At 38.1% G+C, this 18,838-nt stretch overlaps 2 protein-coding genes across 2 annotated transcripts; one reads left to right on the top strand and one right to left on the bottom strand.

Moving 5' to 3' along the window:
• Window position 1: 1 nt before the first annotated feature.
• On the bottom strand, window positions 2-3,177 carry LOC115929796. The gene is made up of 4 exons (XM_030999839.1): window positions 3,108-3,177; window positions 1,935-1,999; window positions 1,129-1,535; window positions 2-376 (listed from the first exon to the last, which is right to left on the bottom strand). The coding sequence occupies exons 1-3, from the start codon at window positions 3,169-3,171 to the stop codon at window positions 1,353-1,355; spliced, it is 312 nt and encodes a 103-aa protein (XP_030855699.1). The 5' UTR covers window positions 3,172-3,177; the 3' UTR covers window positions 2-376; window positions 1,129-1,352.
• Window positions 3,178-8,885: 5,708 nt separating this feature from the next.
• LOC115929502 (D-aminoacyl-tRNA deacylase 1-like) lies at window positions 8,886-18,508 on the top strand. The gene is made up of 5 exons (XM_030998555.1): window positions 8,886-9,011; window positions 14,586-14,676; window positions 15,478-15,580; window positions 16,497-16,629; window positions 18,066-18,508. Exons 1-5 carry the CDS (start codon window positions 8,969-8,971, stop codon window positions 18,218-18,220), a joined length of 525 nt encoding a protein of 174 aa, XP_030854415.1. The 5' UTR covers window positions 8,886-8,968; the 3' UTR covers window positions 18,221-18,508.
• Window positions 18,509-18,838: the final 330 nt, after the last annotated feature.

Below are 18,838 nucleotides of genomic sequence, written 5' to 3'. Positions count from 1 at the left end.
TAAATTTGTTTTAAATGCTTATAATTGATTTGTAATGTTTTGTTAGAAACTGAATACATTTTAAATATCTTGAATAACATATTTCAGTTGAAATGAATGAGGAAAATAAGATATTGTTCTTTACTTCTTTTCTAAAGATTTAATGAGAGCTATCATCATTGATTGCATTTGTTGATTATGTTGCTGTTGTTGTTGTTGTTGCTGGAGGGCTTGTTGCTGTTGATGCAGCATCTGATGTTGCATAAGCTCAAAGCGACGCTCTCGGATTGCTTCTTCAGCTCCCGGTCTCTCTTCTTCCTCTCGTCTACTCTCCATCTCTTCAGCTCGCTGTCTCTCCTGTTCCTCTGGTGCCGCATTCGCCTTGGTGTCTAAAATGCTACATGTATATTAAAAATAAGAGAAAAGGGGAGTGTCAATTTTAAACTATGTAAGATATTCAAGAGCCTGCATGATGTGGTGCGGGTACTGCATTCACCTTTGTATCTCACATGAAATATAAAACATAAAAGAAAAAGGAGTTTTTAAAGTCAATCTACATGTTGTACATGAAGAACACTAACTGAATGTTGGTTTACATAATACTAAAAATATATTAACCCATTGCTTACGGGAACATGGTGGTCCCTGTGTTAAGCCAATGGGAATAAGATAATTCAGTAATCAAAGGGTTAAAGGGATAGTTGAGTTTGGTATAGAGGGCGCTACACAAAATAGTTTTTTTGTCAGATAATAAAAAACTGAGTGTCAAATTCGAAAGAGCATACAATTTTAATGACAATAAGCTTTATTGTGGGGCCCCACAATTACTTAATAATTTTGAACCAGCCAGTTTCTAAATAGTTGTTGTAAATCTCTTTTTCTTATCACTATTTCTACAAAACATCACATCCACAATATATGCACAAGTGTTTAGAGAGTGCCCTCTTGATTTTTAACGGCTTTTTAAAAACGATAATGGAATTTTTACTTAGTCATTTGTAATTTTGTTTTCCTTTCGACCATGTTGAATTATAACTGTTAGTTTGTAATGTAATGGTGTAGGTTTTATGTGTGTTGAGAGGGGAGCAGAGGGGGTGTTAGGGAGTACACGTAGAATATGTTAAATTTGAAAAATCTTCTGAAAAATACCTCTTCCTCGTTTCTCCTAATGTTTCGCAGGCCCTCTTTCTCAGCTATTCACCTTCCGCCTTCTTCGTTTGCTCATCTCCTCTCTCCTTTGGTGCCAACTCAATGTCCTCCTCTTCCTGTAGCATCCGCTCTATCGCCTCTCTGATAGCTTTCTCCTCCTTGTCTCCTCTACTACGATGCCACTTGCAGCCTTCTCCAAATAGTTCTTTGCCTTCACTTAATCTTTAAGGATGTGGATTCGGTCTCTCACTGCTCAGGAGTCCACCTTCAACCCCTTCCTCTGCATGCCTTCCGCCATCTGTTGCCATGCTCTGGCTCAATCTCCAGTTCTGTATTTGTACTGGAAGGGGTTGGCCAGAACCACTTCCCCTATTAATATATTTATGCTGTTGTTGTCCCAGGACATTCTGCGGTACAAAAAATGAAAAATGAAACAATGATTTAGATAAAATGGAATTCTGAAATCATGTTAAATGGTACTATACATGTGTAGACCTATCTATATTGTAATAATGAAAAACATCATAATCATATCATGAATGCATTATATTTTTGGCGTTATAATTTTATGACAAAAAAGGTGGAAAACGATTGTACAAAGGATTTTGAGTCGCAAACACATACCTATTCATGCATGTTTGTTTCTCTTTGTATAGACTAACCCCTTTTCTGCTTAAATGCTTATGTATCATGTGCTATATGTAAGAACATTATCATTATCATTGAATTTCAAATTATATTTAATTCTAGTAGGCCTATGGATCTATAGCTATAATTTAACATGATGCACGTAATGGAAAACATACCGATTCACAGATTTCGAAGGCTTTGCTGCTTTCACAGGCACGATAGGCACCACCTCGCCAACCTGCTGTAACAAAAAGATGAGAAAGTAATTTGTAACATTCTGACATTAAAATTTCCACAATTAGTTTAACGTCATAAGTTTGAATGCACTGGTGGGGCATAAGAAGATAATTTTGTGATGCTGCAGACATAATTGTGTGTGTGTGTGTTTTTTCTTACATTTTATTTAATTACAGTAGACTAAGGAAATCAGTCTGGTACAGGAGCAGGGGTGAAGTTTGTGGTACCCCTGCTCTACTAATTAGTAGTTAGATTCCTTTCAAGAATGAGAGTGAGATTGAGTGAGAGAGAGAGAGAGAGAGAGAGTGAGCTGTCTGACTCTGACTCCGAGTTGAGTTATTGTGTTGTGAATGTGAGGGTAAAACCAAACAAACCCTAGACCTAGATCTAGGCTAGCCTGGAAAACACTTGCAAACAATACATTTTCAGGGATGTTTAATTCAGGACACAATTTCGAGGAGAGTAGGTCTAGGCCCTTATAAACTAAAACTAAATCACCATTTTGCACGATCAGAGGCTATAGCCTAGATCTAGTCTATAGTCTATCTATAGATCTAGACTAGAGTCTACTACTAGTCTAGGCCTACTAGTACTACTAGAGGTCTACTATAGTACTAGCCTAGATCTAGTAGTAGGCTATTAGCCATCAAGTACTAGTAGTCTACTGTACTCTGTACTGTAGGTCCATCTAGGCCCTAGAAGTAGGTTAACACTCGATCACTCACACTGACCCTGTCAAATTCAAAATTGCCCTATCGTCCCCCCCATCTACAAATTAAAACACCTTACCCGCACCTCCAGTTAAAACTCAGACGAGTATTTTGGAGGACCAACCAACCAAGAACTCAGACAGAGTCTGAGTCAGAGACGATAAACTGGCAATACACAACAACATTGCAATGCAATGCAATGCTGGCCCTGCGCATGCAATACAGTACCGTACAGACGGGACTATACCGCACGACTAGTGTACTACTCAGTAGCACAACTTGTCTCGAACAAGCCACAAAACGGCTTTTATCATCTTTCAACAATTCATCGTCCAATTTTAAAACAATTCATGTTATATCCATAGTATAGTTAAGAAACAATAATCGATAAAAGAAACTCACCGAAGAGCCATTCGCGTTGGAATTCATTTTCTAGTCTCTGGTTTGATGTCGATCGCGTCTGCATTTTATCAGAAGAATAAAGTTCCCGGGCGCGGGCCAGCTATACGAGCTCTCTGATTGGCTGCTGATTCACTTGGGTTGTCAATGAGAACGACCATAGATTTGGCCAAAACCCGTTCTAGATTTTAGGGCCTCAGCGGTCATCCAACTGTTACTATAGTAACTTCTCGTTTTTGCACACGAACCGCAGATTCTAATTCCCCAATGAGTTTGCGAAAATTACCTATTGACAATCTTCGGCCTTTTCCACTTGAATCTCTCCCCCTCTCTCTCTCTCTCTCTCTCTCTCTCTCTCTCTTTATGGGATAAAAGAAAGCTTATGAAGCTACTCATGTAAGGCATAATCTTTCCTATCGGTCTGTATTAAGCTTTAAATGTTGAATTGATACACTTTAGTCAAACAATTGCTGCAACTAGCTAGTTAGCTGGAACGAAAGCGAGCAGTATACTGCTGTTTGCATGCGCAGATAACTACAGCTAGCTGCGTAAGCGCCGCGCGCACGCAGCGACTCTTTTTTCAGGAGCTAGGGGGTCGTGTTACACTTTAAGACCATGTTACACTTTAAAGGGAAAGTCCACCCCCAAAATAAGTTTGTTTCGATAGAGGCAGAATAATAAGAAAATCAGGTGAGTGAAAGTTTGAGCAAATTCTGAATGAAAATAAGAAAGTTATGAATTATTGAAGTTGTGATCAATCAAATACAAATTGGCAACTCTGTGACTTATTATACGAGCTCTCCTTCATTTGCTTTGTGCATAATATTCCATAAAATCATGTTTTCTTCGTTATTGATGACGGAATATATATTTGTTCCTTGCAGGGGGAGTATAGAAACATATTTGCAATTATTATATTTAGGGTGCATGTATGGTTGAAATTTTTCTTGAGGGAAAATGGAAATTTTAGATTTTTTTAGTACTGAGCAAATGGAAGTTGAGCTCGCATGATACGTCATAGAGTTGCCAATTTGTGTTTGATTGATCACAACTTCAAAAATCCTAACTTCCTTTTTTTTAATCGGAATTTGCTCAAACTTTCACTGACTTGTTTCTCTCATTTTTCTACTCCTATTAAAACTAACTTAATTTCAGGGTGGACTTCCCCTTTAAGACCTCAACAGGGCGCCGGAGCGACTTTCAAAGTGGGGGGGGGGGGGATGGCGCCAACAAAAAAGAGCGCTTTCTTAAAACATAAAAAAGGGCAACTACAAAGGGAAATTTCAAGGCGAAAATAAACACTATTATTTAGACATTGGTATATACCCCTACATTGTGATTACATTATCTGGGACGCTTTGAATATTTTTTTTTTCTCTTTATACATCATACAAGATATTGCTTAAGCATCGTACTTTGCAGTTGGGTGTGTGGTCTGAATATTCATTTGCGAGCGAGCGAAGCAAGCGAGGGAAAAATGTAAGATTATGATAATTACATAACTACCTAATTATATCATTACATCATTGAATAAATGTGAGTGAGTATAACGAGCGAGCTTTGGGGAAATAGCTCTTAGTCGCTTTGACTTAGGGGCACGTGATGAGAGGAAAAGGGACACAAAAAGTAGGTATAATGTCAAAATACAAAGGGTAATAAATATCAGAGGTGAAAATGGGGCACTTCTTATACGTGAAAAGAGGCACTGACCGGGGATGAAAAAAGGCACTTATGAGAATGGTAAATGGGCATTTGTAGACGGAAATGGGGCACCCATCAGATTTTGTTAAGATTTATTAATTTATAAGAGGTGAAATCGCTTGTCATTTCATTTATTTATGAAAAGGTAATAGGTCCCTTATTAGAAATAAAAGGAGGTACGTATCATTGTTAAAAGGGAAATTATCAGAGGGGAAAAGGGGCGCTTATCAAACTGAAAAGGGGCACTGACCAAATATGAAAAAGGGTACTTAGGCTATGTGAGTGAAAAGTGTCAATTTTCATAGGTGAAGAGGGGCATTTATGAGAAGGGGGAGGAGCTCTTTTGTAATAAAAGGTGCGCTTATCGGAGTTAAAAGGGGGAAGGGGCACTTCTTACAAAGGGAAAGAGGCCTTTGTCAAGTAAAAGGAGCACATCTCAAATTTGAATAGGTTAATTATTAGAGGTGAAGGGGCCACTTATCAAAAGTGAAAAGGGGCACTTCTCGTAGCTGAAAAGGGGCACTAACTAGCGATTAAAAGGCCACTTATGAGAACGGACAATAGACACGTATTGCAAGGAAAATGGGAACATGTCGAAGGCAAAGGGACACGTGTGAAAATAACAGAGGCACTTATCATAGATGGAAAGTAATAGGGGCACTTTTCAAAAAAATAAAATGAGCACTTTTCCTATGTAAAAGGGGCACTTTGGGCTACTTGAACAAAATGGGAATAGGCACTGTGTGCCCCCCCCCCCCCCCCCCCCCCCCCCCCCCCCCCCCCCACCGGATGCGCCGCCTCTGGACAAGCAAGCATCACACGCATTGGAGGCACACGCTTAACCCCGCCCCCCCCCCCCTCCAAAAAACAAAAAACAAAAAAAAATAGTGTTATTTAGGGTGTTATGCGTGTTCCCTCATTTTGAAAAGTCCGGTGTGTAAAGTCAATTTTGTGTATACTACGAGCCAGATTTTAGGTGCGTGAAAATTAAGTACCCCTTTACCGGACATTTTGGTAACACGCATGCGGTCATTCCGACCCCGGAGTGGGGGTAGGTGTAACAGGGGACTTAACCTGTCATTAGAAGAAAACATTATTTATAACCGGGCTGGCCAGAAAATACAGAAAACCTGGCAACAACTAATGTGTTGACTGCTTTCCATACATCACACAAGTTCCCTAAAATTCACAGATCTAATACTGCTTTGTATAATGTGGCTGAAGATTCAAATTATTAAAAAAATGTTCCATAATAACCATGCAGGCGCGGATCCAGGATTTCTTAGGGGGGGGGCCCAAATTTGAAATTATGCGAGCCAAATATTGGTACGTAATGATGACCAACAGTGACGTAATGCGGGGGGGGGGTCGGTGCAGGGGAGGGGGGGGGGGCGAGTTTCCCCCTCCGAAACGCGGAAGCTTTGACGTTTCATTTAATTATTAGAAAAAGAAGACGGTTCGTTGTACCGTTGTCGAAAATAATCCTCGTCTGAATTTAGTTTTTTCCCCTCTCGCGCGAAGCGCGGAAAATTTTAGGATATATTAAATTATTAGTGAAAGAAGACGATTCGTTGTACAGTTCTCGACTCTAAATTCTCGTCTGAATTCAGGTTCCCCCTCCCCTACCGCGCGAAGCGCGAAAGCTTTTAAGTTTCCTTAAATCATTAGAGAAAAAAGACGATTCGTTGTACCGTTTTCGAAAATAATCCTCGTCTGAATTTAGAATCTCCCCCCCTCCCGCGCGAAGCGCGGAAGCTTTTAAGTTTCATTAAATCATTAGAGAAACAAAACGATTCGTTGTACAGTTCTCGACTCTTACTCCTCGTCTGAATTCAGTTTACCCCTTCCGCACGAAGCGTAAAAGCTTTTAATATTCATTAAATCATTAGAGAAAGAAGACGATTCGTTGTACCGCTCTCGAAAATAATCCTCGTCGGAATTAAGTTGCCCCCCTCCATCCCGCGCGAAGCGCGGAAGCTTTTACGTTTCATTAAATCATAAAAGATTGGTATTACCGTTCTCGCCTCTGAATTCTTGTCTGAATTCAGGTTCCCCCTCCCGCGCGAAGCGCGGAAGCTTCACGATTCATAAGATTATGAGAGAAAGAAGACGATTCGCTGTACCGTTCTCGATTGTTAATCCTTGTCCGGGGCGGCGGCGAAGCCGGCCCGGAAGCTCAGAGGTTTTAGGCGTTTAATTAAGGTCATTATGAGCATATTTTTTTTGTATACCTTATTATATCGTGACACTGGCAGATAACTATTTGGCGTTGGGTCCAGGGGGCGGAGCCCCCCCCCCCAAAATCAGGGGTTTTGGGCATTAAATTACCGTCAGATGAGCATCTAAGGGCCCGCCGTAGGGCTCTAGGTGGGATCTAGGGGGCAGAGCCCACGGAAGCTTAGGGGTTTTAGGCATTTAATCACGGTCAGATGAGCATATTTTGATGCCTCATTATTTGTTAACACTGGCAGTTAACTATTCTTTCTTTCTTGCTCTCATTCTATTTTATTTCTCTTTAATACACTCTCTCCAAAAAAGTGGGGTGGGGGTGGGGGGGGGGGGGTAGGGAGCTCGAGGCTCCCGATCCCCGGCGTACTTCGGGCCCTGACATGTATGAATCTCAAGAATCATATTTCTTACCTTGCTGCAAATTTAGGAATTTGTCATTTTCCAACAAACACATACAAACGTATAATTTACTAAAAAGTGAGGAAAAATCTTGGAAATGATGTCATTTCAGTATTATTTGTAATCCACCGTTGTGGAATTAGAAATAAACCACGTTTGAATTTGATTTCCACTAAGCCTCCCCCCCCCCCCCTATCAGTACGCCAGTATCTCCTCTTTTCCTTTCCCTTTCCTTCCTTCTTTTTTTTATGGGGGGGGGGGGTGGGTCAACAGCCTGGGAGGCAAGGCCCTTTCGGCCCCCCGATCTCCTTCTTCCCCCTTTTCTTTTCTTCTTCCTCTTCTTTCTTTCCCTTTCTCTCCTCTTTCCCTTTCCCTTCTTTTCCTTTCTTCTCTCTTTTTTTTTTTTTTTTTTTTTGCGGGGGGGGGGGGGGGGCCAAGGCCCGCTCGGCCCCCCCCCCCTGGATCCGCGCCTGTAACCATGAGTAATTAAATCAGATCTGGCTATTTGTGTCAGTCGATCAATAGACTTCAACAATGATCACGGTCTGTAAACAAATAAGATAAAAGAAGATATCCTTAATTAAGATCAAACTATAACATAATCCTCTAGTAATTTTGGCGTAAATATTTAAAAAACGAATGACAAGCGCCATAAAAAATATATATAATATATATATTTTATATTATATTTTATATTTTATATTTTATATTTATATTTATATTTATATTTTATATATATATATATATATATATATATATATATATATATATATATACAATTTCTGTGTAAATATATTATATATATTTTATATTATATTTTATATTATATTTTATAATATATATAATATATATATATATTTTTTTATGAAATACAATAAGTATTCGTATAATGATAATATTTATCATTATACGAATACTTATTGTATTTCGAAGGAAAATTAGCCTGGCTATTTGTGTCAGTCGATCAATAGACTTCAACAATGATCACGGTCTGTAAACAAATAAGATAAAAGAAGATATCCTTAATTAAGATCAAACTATAACATAATCCTCTAGTAATTTTGGCGTAAATATTTAAAAAACGAATGACAAGCGCCATAAAAAAATATATATAATATATATATTTTATATTATATTTTATATTTTATATTTATATTTATATTTATATTTTATATATATATATATATATATATATATATACAATTTCTGTGTAATATATATTATATATATTTTATATTATATTTTATATTATATTTTATAATATATATAATATATATATATATTTTTTTATGAAATACAATAAGTATTCGTATAATGATAATATTATTATCATTATACGAATACTTATTGTATTTCGAAGGAAAATTAGCCTACGAATTCAGTTCGAGTGCACTGTTGCGCATACTGTAGCTGCACTGGTTGTTGATCTGCAATGCTGCTGCCGCGCCGTACTGTTGTGTGTACTTATATCCGGCTTGCGGCAGGGCCCGTTTGCATTTCGCCTGGATGGCTACTAATTTTTAATATTAGTCAAAATGAGGACAGTTATCCAACGAGTCACCAAAGCGAGTGTAACTGGTAAGTTAAACAGTTTTAAAGGAATTAAGCAGACCGTTTACTAGTTCTGTGTTCTGTTTACAAACAATTACAGCCGTTTCGAAAGAGACCCTCGTCTCGATCGCCTTTGTTGTGTGATGTATGAATGTAAAATGTGTGTGAAAGTCTGTCGTACAATTTCTGTGTAAGTAACGTGTGTGTTGTGCATGTGGGCCCCTGGCCGGTGGTCCCGCCCTGTCGCATGCTGTGCGCTATGGCCAGGCCCATGGCCGTGGCAAATATGGCATAGACTCTAAGTTAGGCCTACTTGTATTGTAGCGTAGACTCATATGCAGGTAAGTGAATAAATATTCTATCGAGAGACAGGTCTATATAATTTGACACCCTAGAGTCTACTTAAGTTCCTAGAATCCAACGTTGAAATCCGACGCTTGAATATTTAGTAAATATTCGGTTGCTCACTCTATCGCTCCGCCTCCGGTTCTGATCATCGCACACACAAAATTGAAGAATGATACAAAGTGGAATTTCCCAAAGTGTCGATCAATTTTTTTTTTTTTTTTTCTAATTAGACTGTTGAAAAGTTTAATGCCTAAGCTTTCTTTACACATCAAAACCATGTGTTCAAGAGGAGAGGAAGTTTGTAAAATCTAAGACTAAGTGTGCTACACTGCTAGCACAAAGCTACCCTTGAGGCTTGACAATGGACTAATCCTCTCATTGACTGGCGGCATTGACCAGGTCAGTTATGAATAGATATCATGGAATTCTAGACAACTCGCCACAAAGACAACCCGCCCCAAGACAACCCGCCACAATACCCTGGACATCTCGCCACAATACCCTGGACAACTCGCCACAGGCGAGTTGTCCAGGGTGGGGTGTCTTTTCGGACAACTCGCCACACTTTTTTCCCCTCGTGATTTCTAGATCTAAAATCCCTCATCTTAGATGAAATTGTCATTTTTCATGATTTTCATGCTTTTATAAACACAGTCATTACAAAGAATAAAGAATAAAGCTGATTTCCCTTGCAACAATAATATATTTTTGACAAACCGAAGGCGTACGATCGCCAGATCATTAGGATAACTTGGTATTTAGATCTATAGGTCTATAGCAGCTGCATTTTTCTGTCTCAGAAATTGTTTAATGGTAGGATACTGGAAGCACTGGTGTACTGATGGGGGGGGGGGGGGGGGGGGGGTATTTGACCCGCGAAATAAAATTGAAATGTAATTTATTTCTAGATTTTCTGGGTTAGTTTCGTCAGAGGCGGCATTCTTCATGGGGGGGGGACACTGTGCCCCCACTTTTTCAGGTTCCCCTAAAGTGCCCCCTTTATCCTTTGTACATGTCCTTTTTCCCTTCTGATAATTTTTAATGGTAGGAATTTATGGAAGGGTACTGGAAGCACTGGCGTCCTGATGGGGGAGGGGGCAGTTGACCCACGAAATAAAATTGAAATATGGTTTATTTCTAGATTTTCTAGGTTAGTTTCGCAAAGTCCAAAATAGATTCTTGTTGTGGGTCTTGTTGCAAGCGCAAGGAAAATCATCTTCATTCTTTAGAACAACTCTCAAAATTTCCATGTTTCCTGTCATGACTGTGTTTATAAAAGAATAATGAATACATAAAATGACAATTCCATCTATTTTAGATCTAGAAATCATGAGGGGAAAAAAGTGTGGCGAGTTGTCCGAAAAGGCACCCCACCCTGGACAACTCGCCTGTGGCGAGTTGTCCAGGGTATTGTGGCGAGATGTCCAGGGTATTGTGGCGGATTGTCTTGGGGCGGGTTGTCTTTGTGGCGAGTTGTCTGGACCCCATATCATGTCCACTGATAAAGCCTATTCTTTTATGTCTGTAGGTACAATGTACAGTGTAGGTTGCCGGCACTTCTGCAATGCATGAAGGTCTAACCATAAACAGGATGGACTTCATACCTGCTGACAGGTGTAAATCAATAGATCCATTTTTGAACTTTTATACTGGTAAAATACTCGACATTACAACATGATTTTTTTTTAAATGGCCTAACGTGGGTTATGGTCTTGATTGAATCATATACCATTTTGGTACATGATTTTTATACTAAATGGAAAGAAATTTAATAAACTTACTTTTAAAGCCCTTTTCCCCCCTCCTTCTCGAGAGACGAATGCTTAGTTCCCTCCTCATAATATCAATAAAATAAAAAAAGTGTGCGTTGCGGACACTCTACCAGTGACGTCATTTAAAGCAGTTGTGCAATATCGGACGGGTGGCTGTCTATCTCACATGTGCAGATAGCCTGCCGCTGCCCTGTGTTAGCAACCAATCAGCAACGATAAAGTCTCCCTTCTTTTTAAAAAAACATAAAATTAGAAAATGGCGGAACAGAGTACGGTTGGCCCAATCGATAAAAATAGGCTCAAATATCTGCAAAATCATAGAAATAAAACTTGTCATTTCCAATCATTACTTAATTGTAATCAACATTGATTCATTCAATTTGTTTATAAAACCATTTGAAAGTATACCGGTACAGGTTTTTTAAAATGTTGCATGAATGTATTGCAGTACAGTGTAGTCTGTGTTGCCCATCTTAATACACAGCCAGGATAGTAATGCTGCCAATAGTGTTTGCGGTTGGTGTCCCTATTTGATAACTTGTAAAGAAACGCCTGCCATATAAAGGTGTACATATACCGTATTTGCCAGTGATAAGGGCCGCACCCCCAACTTTGACATTTCAAAGAGGAGAACAAAAAACAAAAAACAAAAAACAAACGGACAAAACAAAGTAATTGTAATTTTCTTGTAGAACACTCATTTTTTTTACACACTGATACCAAATTCATCAATATTCTTATAAATTACCAGAAATTTAGCTAAAAAGGGATCACAGGCAGATTTGGTGTCGGATATGTACACCTACCACAATGTACGGTGTAATGCGAAATTGCATGAAATCGATACAAAATGACGACTTCGGCTGGATGTGCAGTTGCGTTCGCGGCAGCTCCGTAACGGTCCCTTCTTTTACTTGGCACAAACTTAGATCAAGATCTATCGGCAGATGTTGTTTTAGGAAGTTTTTTTTTTGTCTTCATGTCAACAATACAAAATAAAATTGTAGGTAAGATGTGTGGAAATGTCCTGTACCATAGTGGTAAGTTATTTGTAGTCCAATATGTGCAAATTTGTGCTGTTTTTTCGTGTTTTTTTTTGGGGGGGGTTTTACTCTTTCGCCGCAAAGGCCGCACCCCAACTTTTTGATATTTTCTCTTCCAAAAATACTGTGGCCTTTACGCCGGCAAATACGGTATGTGTGGGACAAGTCTCTTACTCATACTCCATATCACTGTCTTCCAAATCCGAGTCAGCTGCTGGAGCTGGGCCACAAGTTCTCATACGGTCAGAATTGAAGAACTCAGTCATTTGATCATGAAACTAGCCAAAACAGTTGCTGAAAAAACATGATTATCTCGTAGAATCTCAATGTAAATAATGCCGTTGAACACCACGTAATCCAAGGAGAATTCAGATTCAGATAAATGTACCGGTAATTACAAAAATAGCTCATGAATGAAATGCGGCCCGCATAACAGCGATGAAGTAGGGTAAAACATTTACACACAGCTATCTCTATATCCATAATTTGTTTTCATCATTCACAACATATTGACTCGCTTGGTTGATACTAGCCTATAATCTAGGCGGAGTGCCGAGCTTTTTTCTTTGCTGCTAGACTAACCTTAAGCAGAACGTCTGATACGGCAAGACAACGAACCGTGAGCCGCGAAGCGGCTCACCGCCTATAATCACTGGTCTAGCTTTAGTCGTTGTTTTTTTATTATCGACCATGAATCCGTGGCAGTTTTTCGTACGAAAAAACCTCATGAATACGAAATGAACTCAACCAATCAGAAACACGTATGGAGAAGAGTCTATGCATATGCATATTATAAATCACTTGACATTACGTCATTTTCTTCATCCAAGATGGCGGGTAGTTCATGCGACGACGATCTTCTGCGAGAAAGTTTATCATATGCGGCCAACAAACTAGGCATTCCTAATGGAAAATTCAGAGAACTGCAGGAATCCGCTATTCGTAGCGTTATTGAAGCCGGCAGGGATATTTTTGTTGCATTACCTACTGGTTTTGGAAAGAGTGCAATATACCAAGCAATCCCCTTGTGCTGTGATTTTCTACGCGACCACGGATTCTATGATCATGATCTTTTTTCGTTGCGGTTTCGTATATCTGATTGGTCGAACGTAACATAGGTGTACCTTATTTGGTAGGGCTGTTGAATGATTCATAGATCCGCCATTTTGAATATATATGAATATTGATTAGCTAGACCAGTGATTATAGGCGGTGAGCCGCTTCGCGACTCACGGTTCGTAGTCTCGCCGTATCAGACGTTCTGCTTAGGGTTAGTCTAGCAGCAAAGAAAAAAGCTCGGCACTCCGCCTAGATTATAGGCTAGGTTGATACAAAACTCCTCAAATTCCCTCTACTGGTAATCACATTACATTAACGAAATTAACATCACTCGCCGAGTCGCGGTTTGTGGTTTCCGCTGGCAGTAACGTTTGTAAATATACAAATGTTGTGAATCGAGAAAAAAATGTTTGAAATGCTATACTTGTCTTGAAACTTACAACCCTTGTCCCGCTGTTGAATTTTCTCATGAATCTTAACCGCGTTCAATGAGATGTGCAGTGTACAACTAATATAGTTAGGATATATTCTTTCTGCTGTGTCCTTGATTTTGTACAACCAACATGGCATTCACTTTGAGACCTGCAAGGAAAAAGAAAGTTTCTGATGAAGTGGTCTTTATCTTTAAAGATGAAGTTGAGTTCTGGTCATACGATTGCATTGTGAAAGAAACGGTGTGGAACCGACCAGAAAAGGTTGATCATCTAGCGTATAAGAATTTGTGTGTATTGCAAGGTTCTGGAATCATCAAAATGATAAGAAATTTGGCCAAGTCTTGGTAAAGTTACAAACACTTGCACAGAAAGATGTATATGGGACTACACGAACACGTGGCGTAAAAATCCGGCCCCCGATTTTTACGATGTTACATGCATATTTAGAATATGAAGGCATTTGAAGAGCCATGCTTTTCAGGGAACATGTCTTAACTGATGTTCTTCCACACTTGCATAATAAGAATGAGTAATGCTCACAAATTATTTTTCACCTCTTCCTAGAACTCAACCTTCTCTTTAAAAATAGTATTGTTACTTTCCTTCTGTGCACCATAATTGTCCACAATTACCATGTTTCCCTGCCATGACTGCATTAGTTAATCTGTAATTTACCACATAAATAGTCATTGTTGGTCAAGCTGTTTGGTGAGGCCCTTCACCCTGGATAACTAGATAGGTTGAGCTATCTAGGGTCAGGTTGTCTGTTGGTCGGGCTGTCCAAACCCTGCTATTTAGGTGTACAGTACCGAAGATGACCAGTCTGCATGCATGTGTTGCCCACTCCTTGTGAAGAAATAGGAAAATGCGCTCCTATTCAACTTGTATAGATTTTGTTAATGTTTATCATTGTTTTTTTTCCTTTCTCCGTTTCTCTTTCTGTAGTTGGTGACGAATTGATAAGTAGCATTGGAAGAGGACTCTGTATTCTGGTGGGGATATCAAAAGATGACACTCCTAAAGAAAGAGAATACATGTGAGTACTCTATTGTCCATACATACTGGTTTCCCTCCTTAAACTTACAGGAATCCTCAGCCTGAATAATATGTGTACATTGTAGGTAAACTTGGTATGCTGAAAGAAGAGATTTATTCTTGCCTATTGATGTACAATATTCCTCAAGAATATGTGCAAGATTTATACAAATGAAAACAATGCCTAAGTTGTACCCATTGAGAGCTGATCTGATGAGATAACCACCCGTTAGTGACCATACAGGGAGGTCTAATATATCCCTTCTGGCCAAACTAGTGCAGATAAGCTTTAATATTTATTCAAATTTATGGATGTTTCTTTTCTGAGGACCTAGTGACAAGGTTTTTCATTGACCTGTTATTAATGAATGATCTACAACACTTGAATCATGTCTGCATGAAGTACTTGTTGCTATATTGGGCAAGCTTTTGTCAAGAAGTGTTAGACTTGAAGTTGTCAAGAATAACCTTTGTTTCAAAAGTATGTCTAAAGGTACATGTATTACATACATTCAAGTACATGTACCAGTACCAGTATGTATTTTTTTTTTAAATTGTGGGTACTTTTATTACAATGTACTTTACATGTACATTCTTTTGTAAATTTTACTTCACCGTTTCTTTATTTTTTAATAATTTATTCAAGATAGGTTTCATGGCGTTTAGTTTAGTGTGTCATGTTGGAACTGGAAGAGAAAGTTTAAAACTTGTTTTGTAAATGTGAAGTATTTGTCAGTTATAAAGAATGTCAATAACAGTGAAGAGGAATATATTTTGTTGAAACTTGTCTTTCTCTTCACAGAGTCAGGAAGATTTTGAACCTGAGGGTGTTTGATGATGAAAATGACAAAAGATGGGCGAAGAGTGTCAAAGACAAACAACTGGAAATTCTTTGTGTCAGTCAGGTAATTAATATTCATATGTGAAATTGTATAGAATTTACATTTCTTCATTTATCCCTGCATTTTAAATTATAGTATTTCAGATCACATATTGGATAGAACTGGAAAACTGCATGTTAAAGGGAATTAATGCAGGCCTGATAATTACCCAACTTAAATCGGTTTCCCAATTTTTTTCCTTCCCCCTGATATGTTTTCTTCTTCTTCTTCTTCACAATTTTACCCCTATTTTCTAGATTTTTCCTTTATTTTTCCACAATTTTCTTACTCAAAAGGGGGGGGGGGGGGGGGGGGGGGGGGGAGGAATTTTTTTGGACGCCATTTCCCCCCCCCCCCCTTCCAATTTTTTTTTCTTCTTTTCACTCAAGAGGTGGGGGGGGGGGGGTTGTTGAGGAATATTTTTTTTTTTTTTTTTTTTAGTGCTCACCCCTGATTTCATGGTGCTTATATTTGCTCAGTATAATGCTCCATACATACCGGTATACTTGTAACATACATGTTTTTGTAAGTCTACAAAATGTGAATTTAATATTAGGATGCAACATGCAAATTTCTATTTATATTGATTGTAAAATTGTTAGAATTGCATGTGGGTGCGCAAGAGCAGTTAGGGTCTACTCAGAATATCAGATTGTAAAATACCTCAGTAAAGTTCTTGCTAAAGCAGAGCACTAAATGTACAAATCTTTTGCTAAGAACCACAGAGGTGTTCTTATGAATGCACTTTAACACAGACGTAATGCCCTTCGGTCCATGGACTTGTGCAATGAGGAATATTAATAGAATATTAAGAATTCCATATTTGCTGTGTGTGATGGCAACAACTATTAAAAATGTTACACAACAGAATGTAGGTAGTTTTAGTACGGTAAGTACAGAATGATACATTATGTGGTGTATGTTTTATATTTATTTTCAGTTTACACTGTACTCTATACTGAAGGGCAATAAACCAGACTTTCACCAGGCAATGCCAGGAGACCAATCACAAACATACTACAATGAATTCCTTGATATGCTAAGGAAGGATTATAATCCGGATAAGATTAAAGGTGAGGTTTTGATATGCTTCTTATGGAATGAAAAACAATTTGAAATGTAATTCATAAAACATACTGTACTAGTAATATATTAGTTGTAAAGCCCTGTCACTTCGTCTTCCGAATGGAGTAGGTGTGTGCTCGATTAAAAAAAAATCATTCACATGATAATTGAAATTTTGGCTTTGATCGATGTACATACATGTAATTGTTTCATGAAAGTATTGCAATATCTAGCCATGCTCATGTTTCATGACTTCATTTCCAGTGCTGCAGTTAATGGGAAACAACCCTTCAAGTAAGAATAAATCGTAAAGGTTTATGAGTCACATGGGTCAATTCAAAGATTGTTTAATTCCTCATGCTAGCTGTACATATATAGAACATAATGTACATGTAGTTTGATGATTTGGAATTACATGTTTTAGGAATCTTCAAATCATTTCCATGTATAAACGATGATAGAGAAACCCCAATACAACTATGGAACATGTGATAAGTTGTTCAAGTTGTTGAATTGATAATCAATGATTCCAATGTAAGGAAGAAAGGGAGAAGAAAAAAAACATCACATAAGGATATTAGAGCAAATAAAGTTTAATATTCATTTAGAATAAGAACAGGGAGAGTTCTAAGAAATTCAATGAGATTGTCACTAAAGACTATCTACTTAAAGTTAATACAAAGTTTTGGTATGGGCTCATGAATTTGGTTCAAATGAACATATTGGAAGCATATGTGATCCTACAATATTCAGTGAACGTTGTCACGGTTGAAATCGATTCTAAAGTTATGAAATTGTAAATAATAAACTCTTTATGTTGTACAGCGCCCTCTCAAGGTCAATATATTAATTTAGCTATAAAACAATGTTCCTTGACTAAAATTGACCGATTTGCTATTACCGTTTAAAATATATGTACATGTATCACAACTACATATTGTGAGATTTTCATGGTCGCAACTACCATCGTATGATCGTAGGCGCTATTTGAAATTTATTAAAATTTACCGGGAGCACCGGTAAATTTGTATATTCAATTTTTCTCGAAAGCCGAAGTGTTTTAAGGGCTGAATTTTTTAGTGCTTATAAATACATCCATAGGGGCATCTAGATATATAAAAATTGTAAAGAATCACTATCCAGCCAATTTTCAAGATTTACCAAAACTTTGTAATACCTTTAATACTTCAATAATTAAAAAGACCGGACTGATTTTTCAACATGTATATTTCTACAGTGAAATAATACATGTCAGGCTCTATTCTTTGGGTCTTCACAACTTGGTAAAGTGTAGATTTCTTTCTTTCTTCAAAATTGCAAAGACCTGTGCCACGTCACTCATGTACATGTAAGTACCGTACACAACTAACAATAAATCATACATGTACTTGTATATCTACACATCCAAATTTAACATGTAGACTGACATTCTCATACTTGGCAGATGGTCAATTTGGAGCACACATGCAGGTTCATATACAGAATGACGGACCTGTCACTATACAGTTAGACTCACCACCAGACTCAGGCATAAGCACAGGTCAGGAGTCTGCAGGCAATACAGATCTGTTACGGCACTCAAGACAGGTGGGTTTGTAATAGAGCATTGGAGGGTGTTTCTGATAGCAATAATATTGTTGTACTGCAGGTGTTGGTAACAGTGTTCATTCAACAAAGTCCAGCCAAGTAGTCTTGTTGATAAAACAGAAGGCAAGGGAGTTTGGGGTTGGGAAGGAAAGAGAAAAGACAAGGATGGAGAGAAAGAGAGAGAAGGGGAGGGAGTGAAATAGGGTGGGAGCAAGACAAAGAGGAATGGAGTGAGAGACGTATGGGGGAAGATTAATAAAGAGAGAGAGAGACAGGGGGGGGGGGGGGGGGGGGGGGGGGCGGGGATTATCAAGATAAATTAAATTACTAGATTATGTTCAATCTGAAACATTAAATAATAATCATTAAGATCCCATTTATATTTTGTTCCCCTTTCTGTGTATAATTTTAAATTATATATTTTCCTATATTCTAAAATATCGTAATAATTTTTTTTTTAATTGTTATCACTTGATTTACAGATGTTTATCCCTTTTTGCAAAAAATTAAGTGTAAGATTGAAGTTGCATATTCAACTATACATGTACATAGTTTTGGTAAATTTTGCTACTAAAGAAGTGGAATCTATTTTGACAGTTGCTTGTTCACTAACACAAATGTATCCAGCTG

This window comes from Strongylocentrotus purpuratus, unplaced genomic scaffold (genome assembly GCF_000002235.5).
Source record: "Strongylocentrotus purpuratus isolate Spur 01 unplaced genomic scaffold, Spur_5.0 spur5_scaffold_5, whole genome shotgun sequence".
Classification (NCBI taxonomy): domain Eukaryota; kingdom Metazoa; phylum Echinodermata; class Echinoidea; order Camarodonta; family Strongylocentrotidae; genus Strongylocentrotus; species Strongylocentrotus purpuratus.
This window is presented reverse-complemented; position numbering and strand designations above follow the sequence as displayed.

Excerpts from the sequence above, each read along its gene's own strand:
- LOC115929796 (XM_030999839.1), bottom strand. The coding sequence starts at position 3,171 with ATGCAGACGCGATCGACATCAAACCAGAGACTAGAAAATGAATTCCAA. Across the intron at positions 2,000-3,107 it reads CCAACGCGAATGGCTCTTCG|CAGGTTGGCGAGGTGGTGCC; the intron begins GTGAGTTTCTTT and ends TTTTTGTTACAG. Across the intron at positions 1,536-1,934 it reads CCTTCGAAATCTGTGAATCG|AATGTCCTGGGACAACAACA; the intron begins GTATGTTTTCCA and ends TTTGTACCGCAG.
- LOC115929502 (XM_030998555.1), top strand. The coding sequence starts at position 8,969 with ATGAGGACAGTTATCCAACGAGTCACCAAAGCGAGTGTAACTG. Across the intron at positions 9,012-14,585 it reads CACCAAAGCGAGTGTAACTG|TTGGTGACGAATTGATAAGT; the intron begins GTAAGTTAAACA and ends CTCTTTCTGTAG. Across the intron at positions 15,581-16,496 it reads AAATTCTTTGTGTCAGTCAG|TTTACACTGTACTCTATACT; the intron begins GTAATTAATATT and ends ATTTATTTTCAG.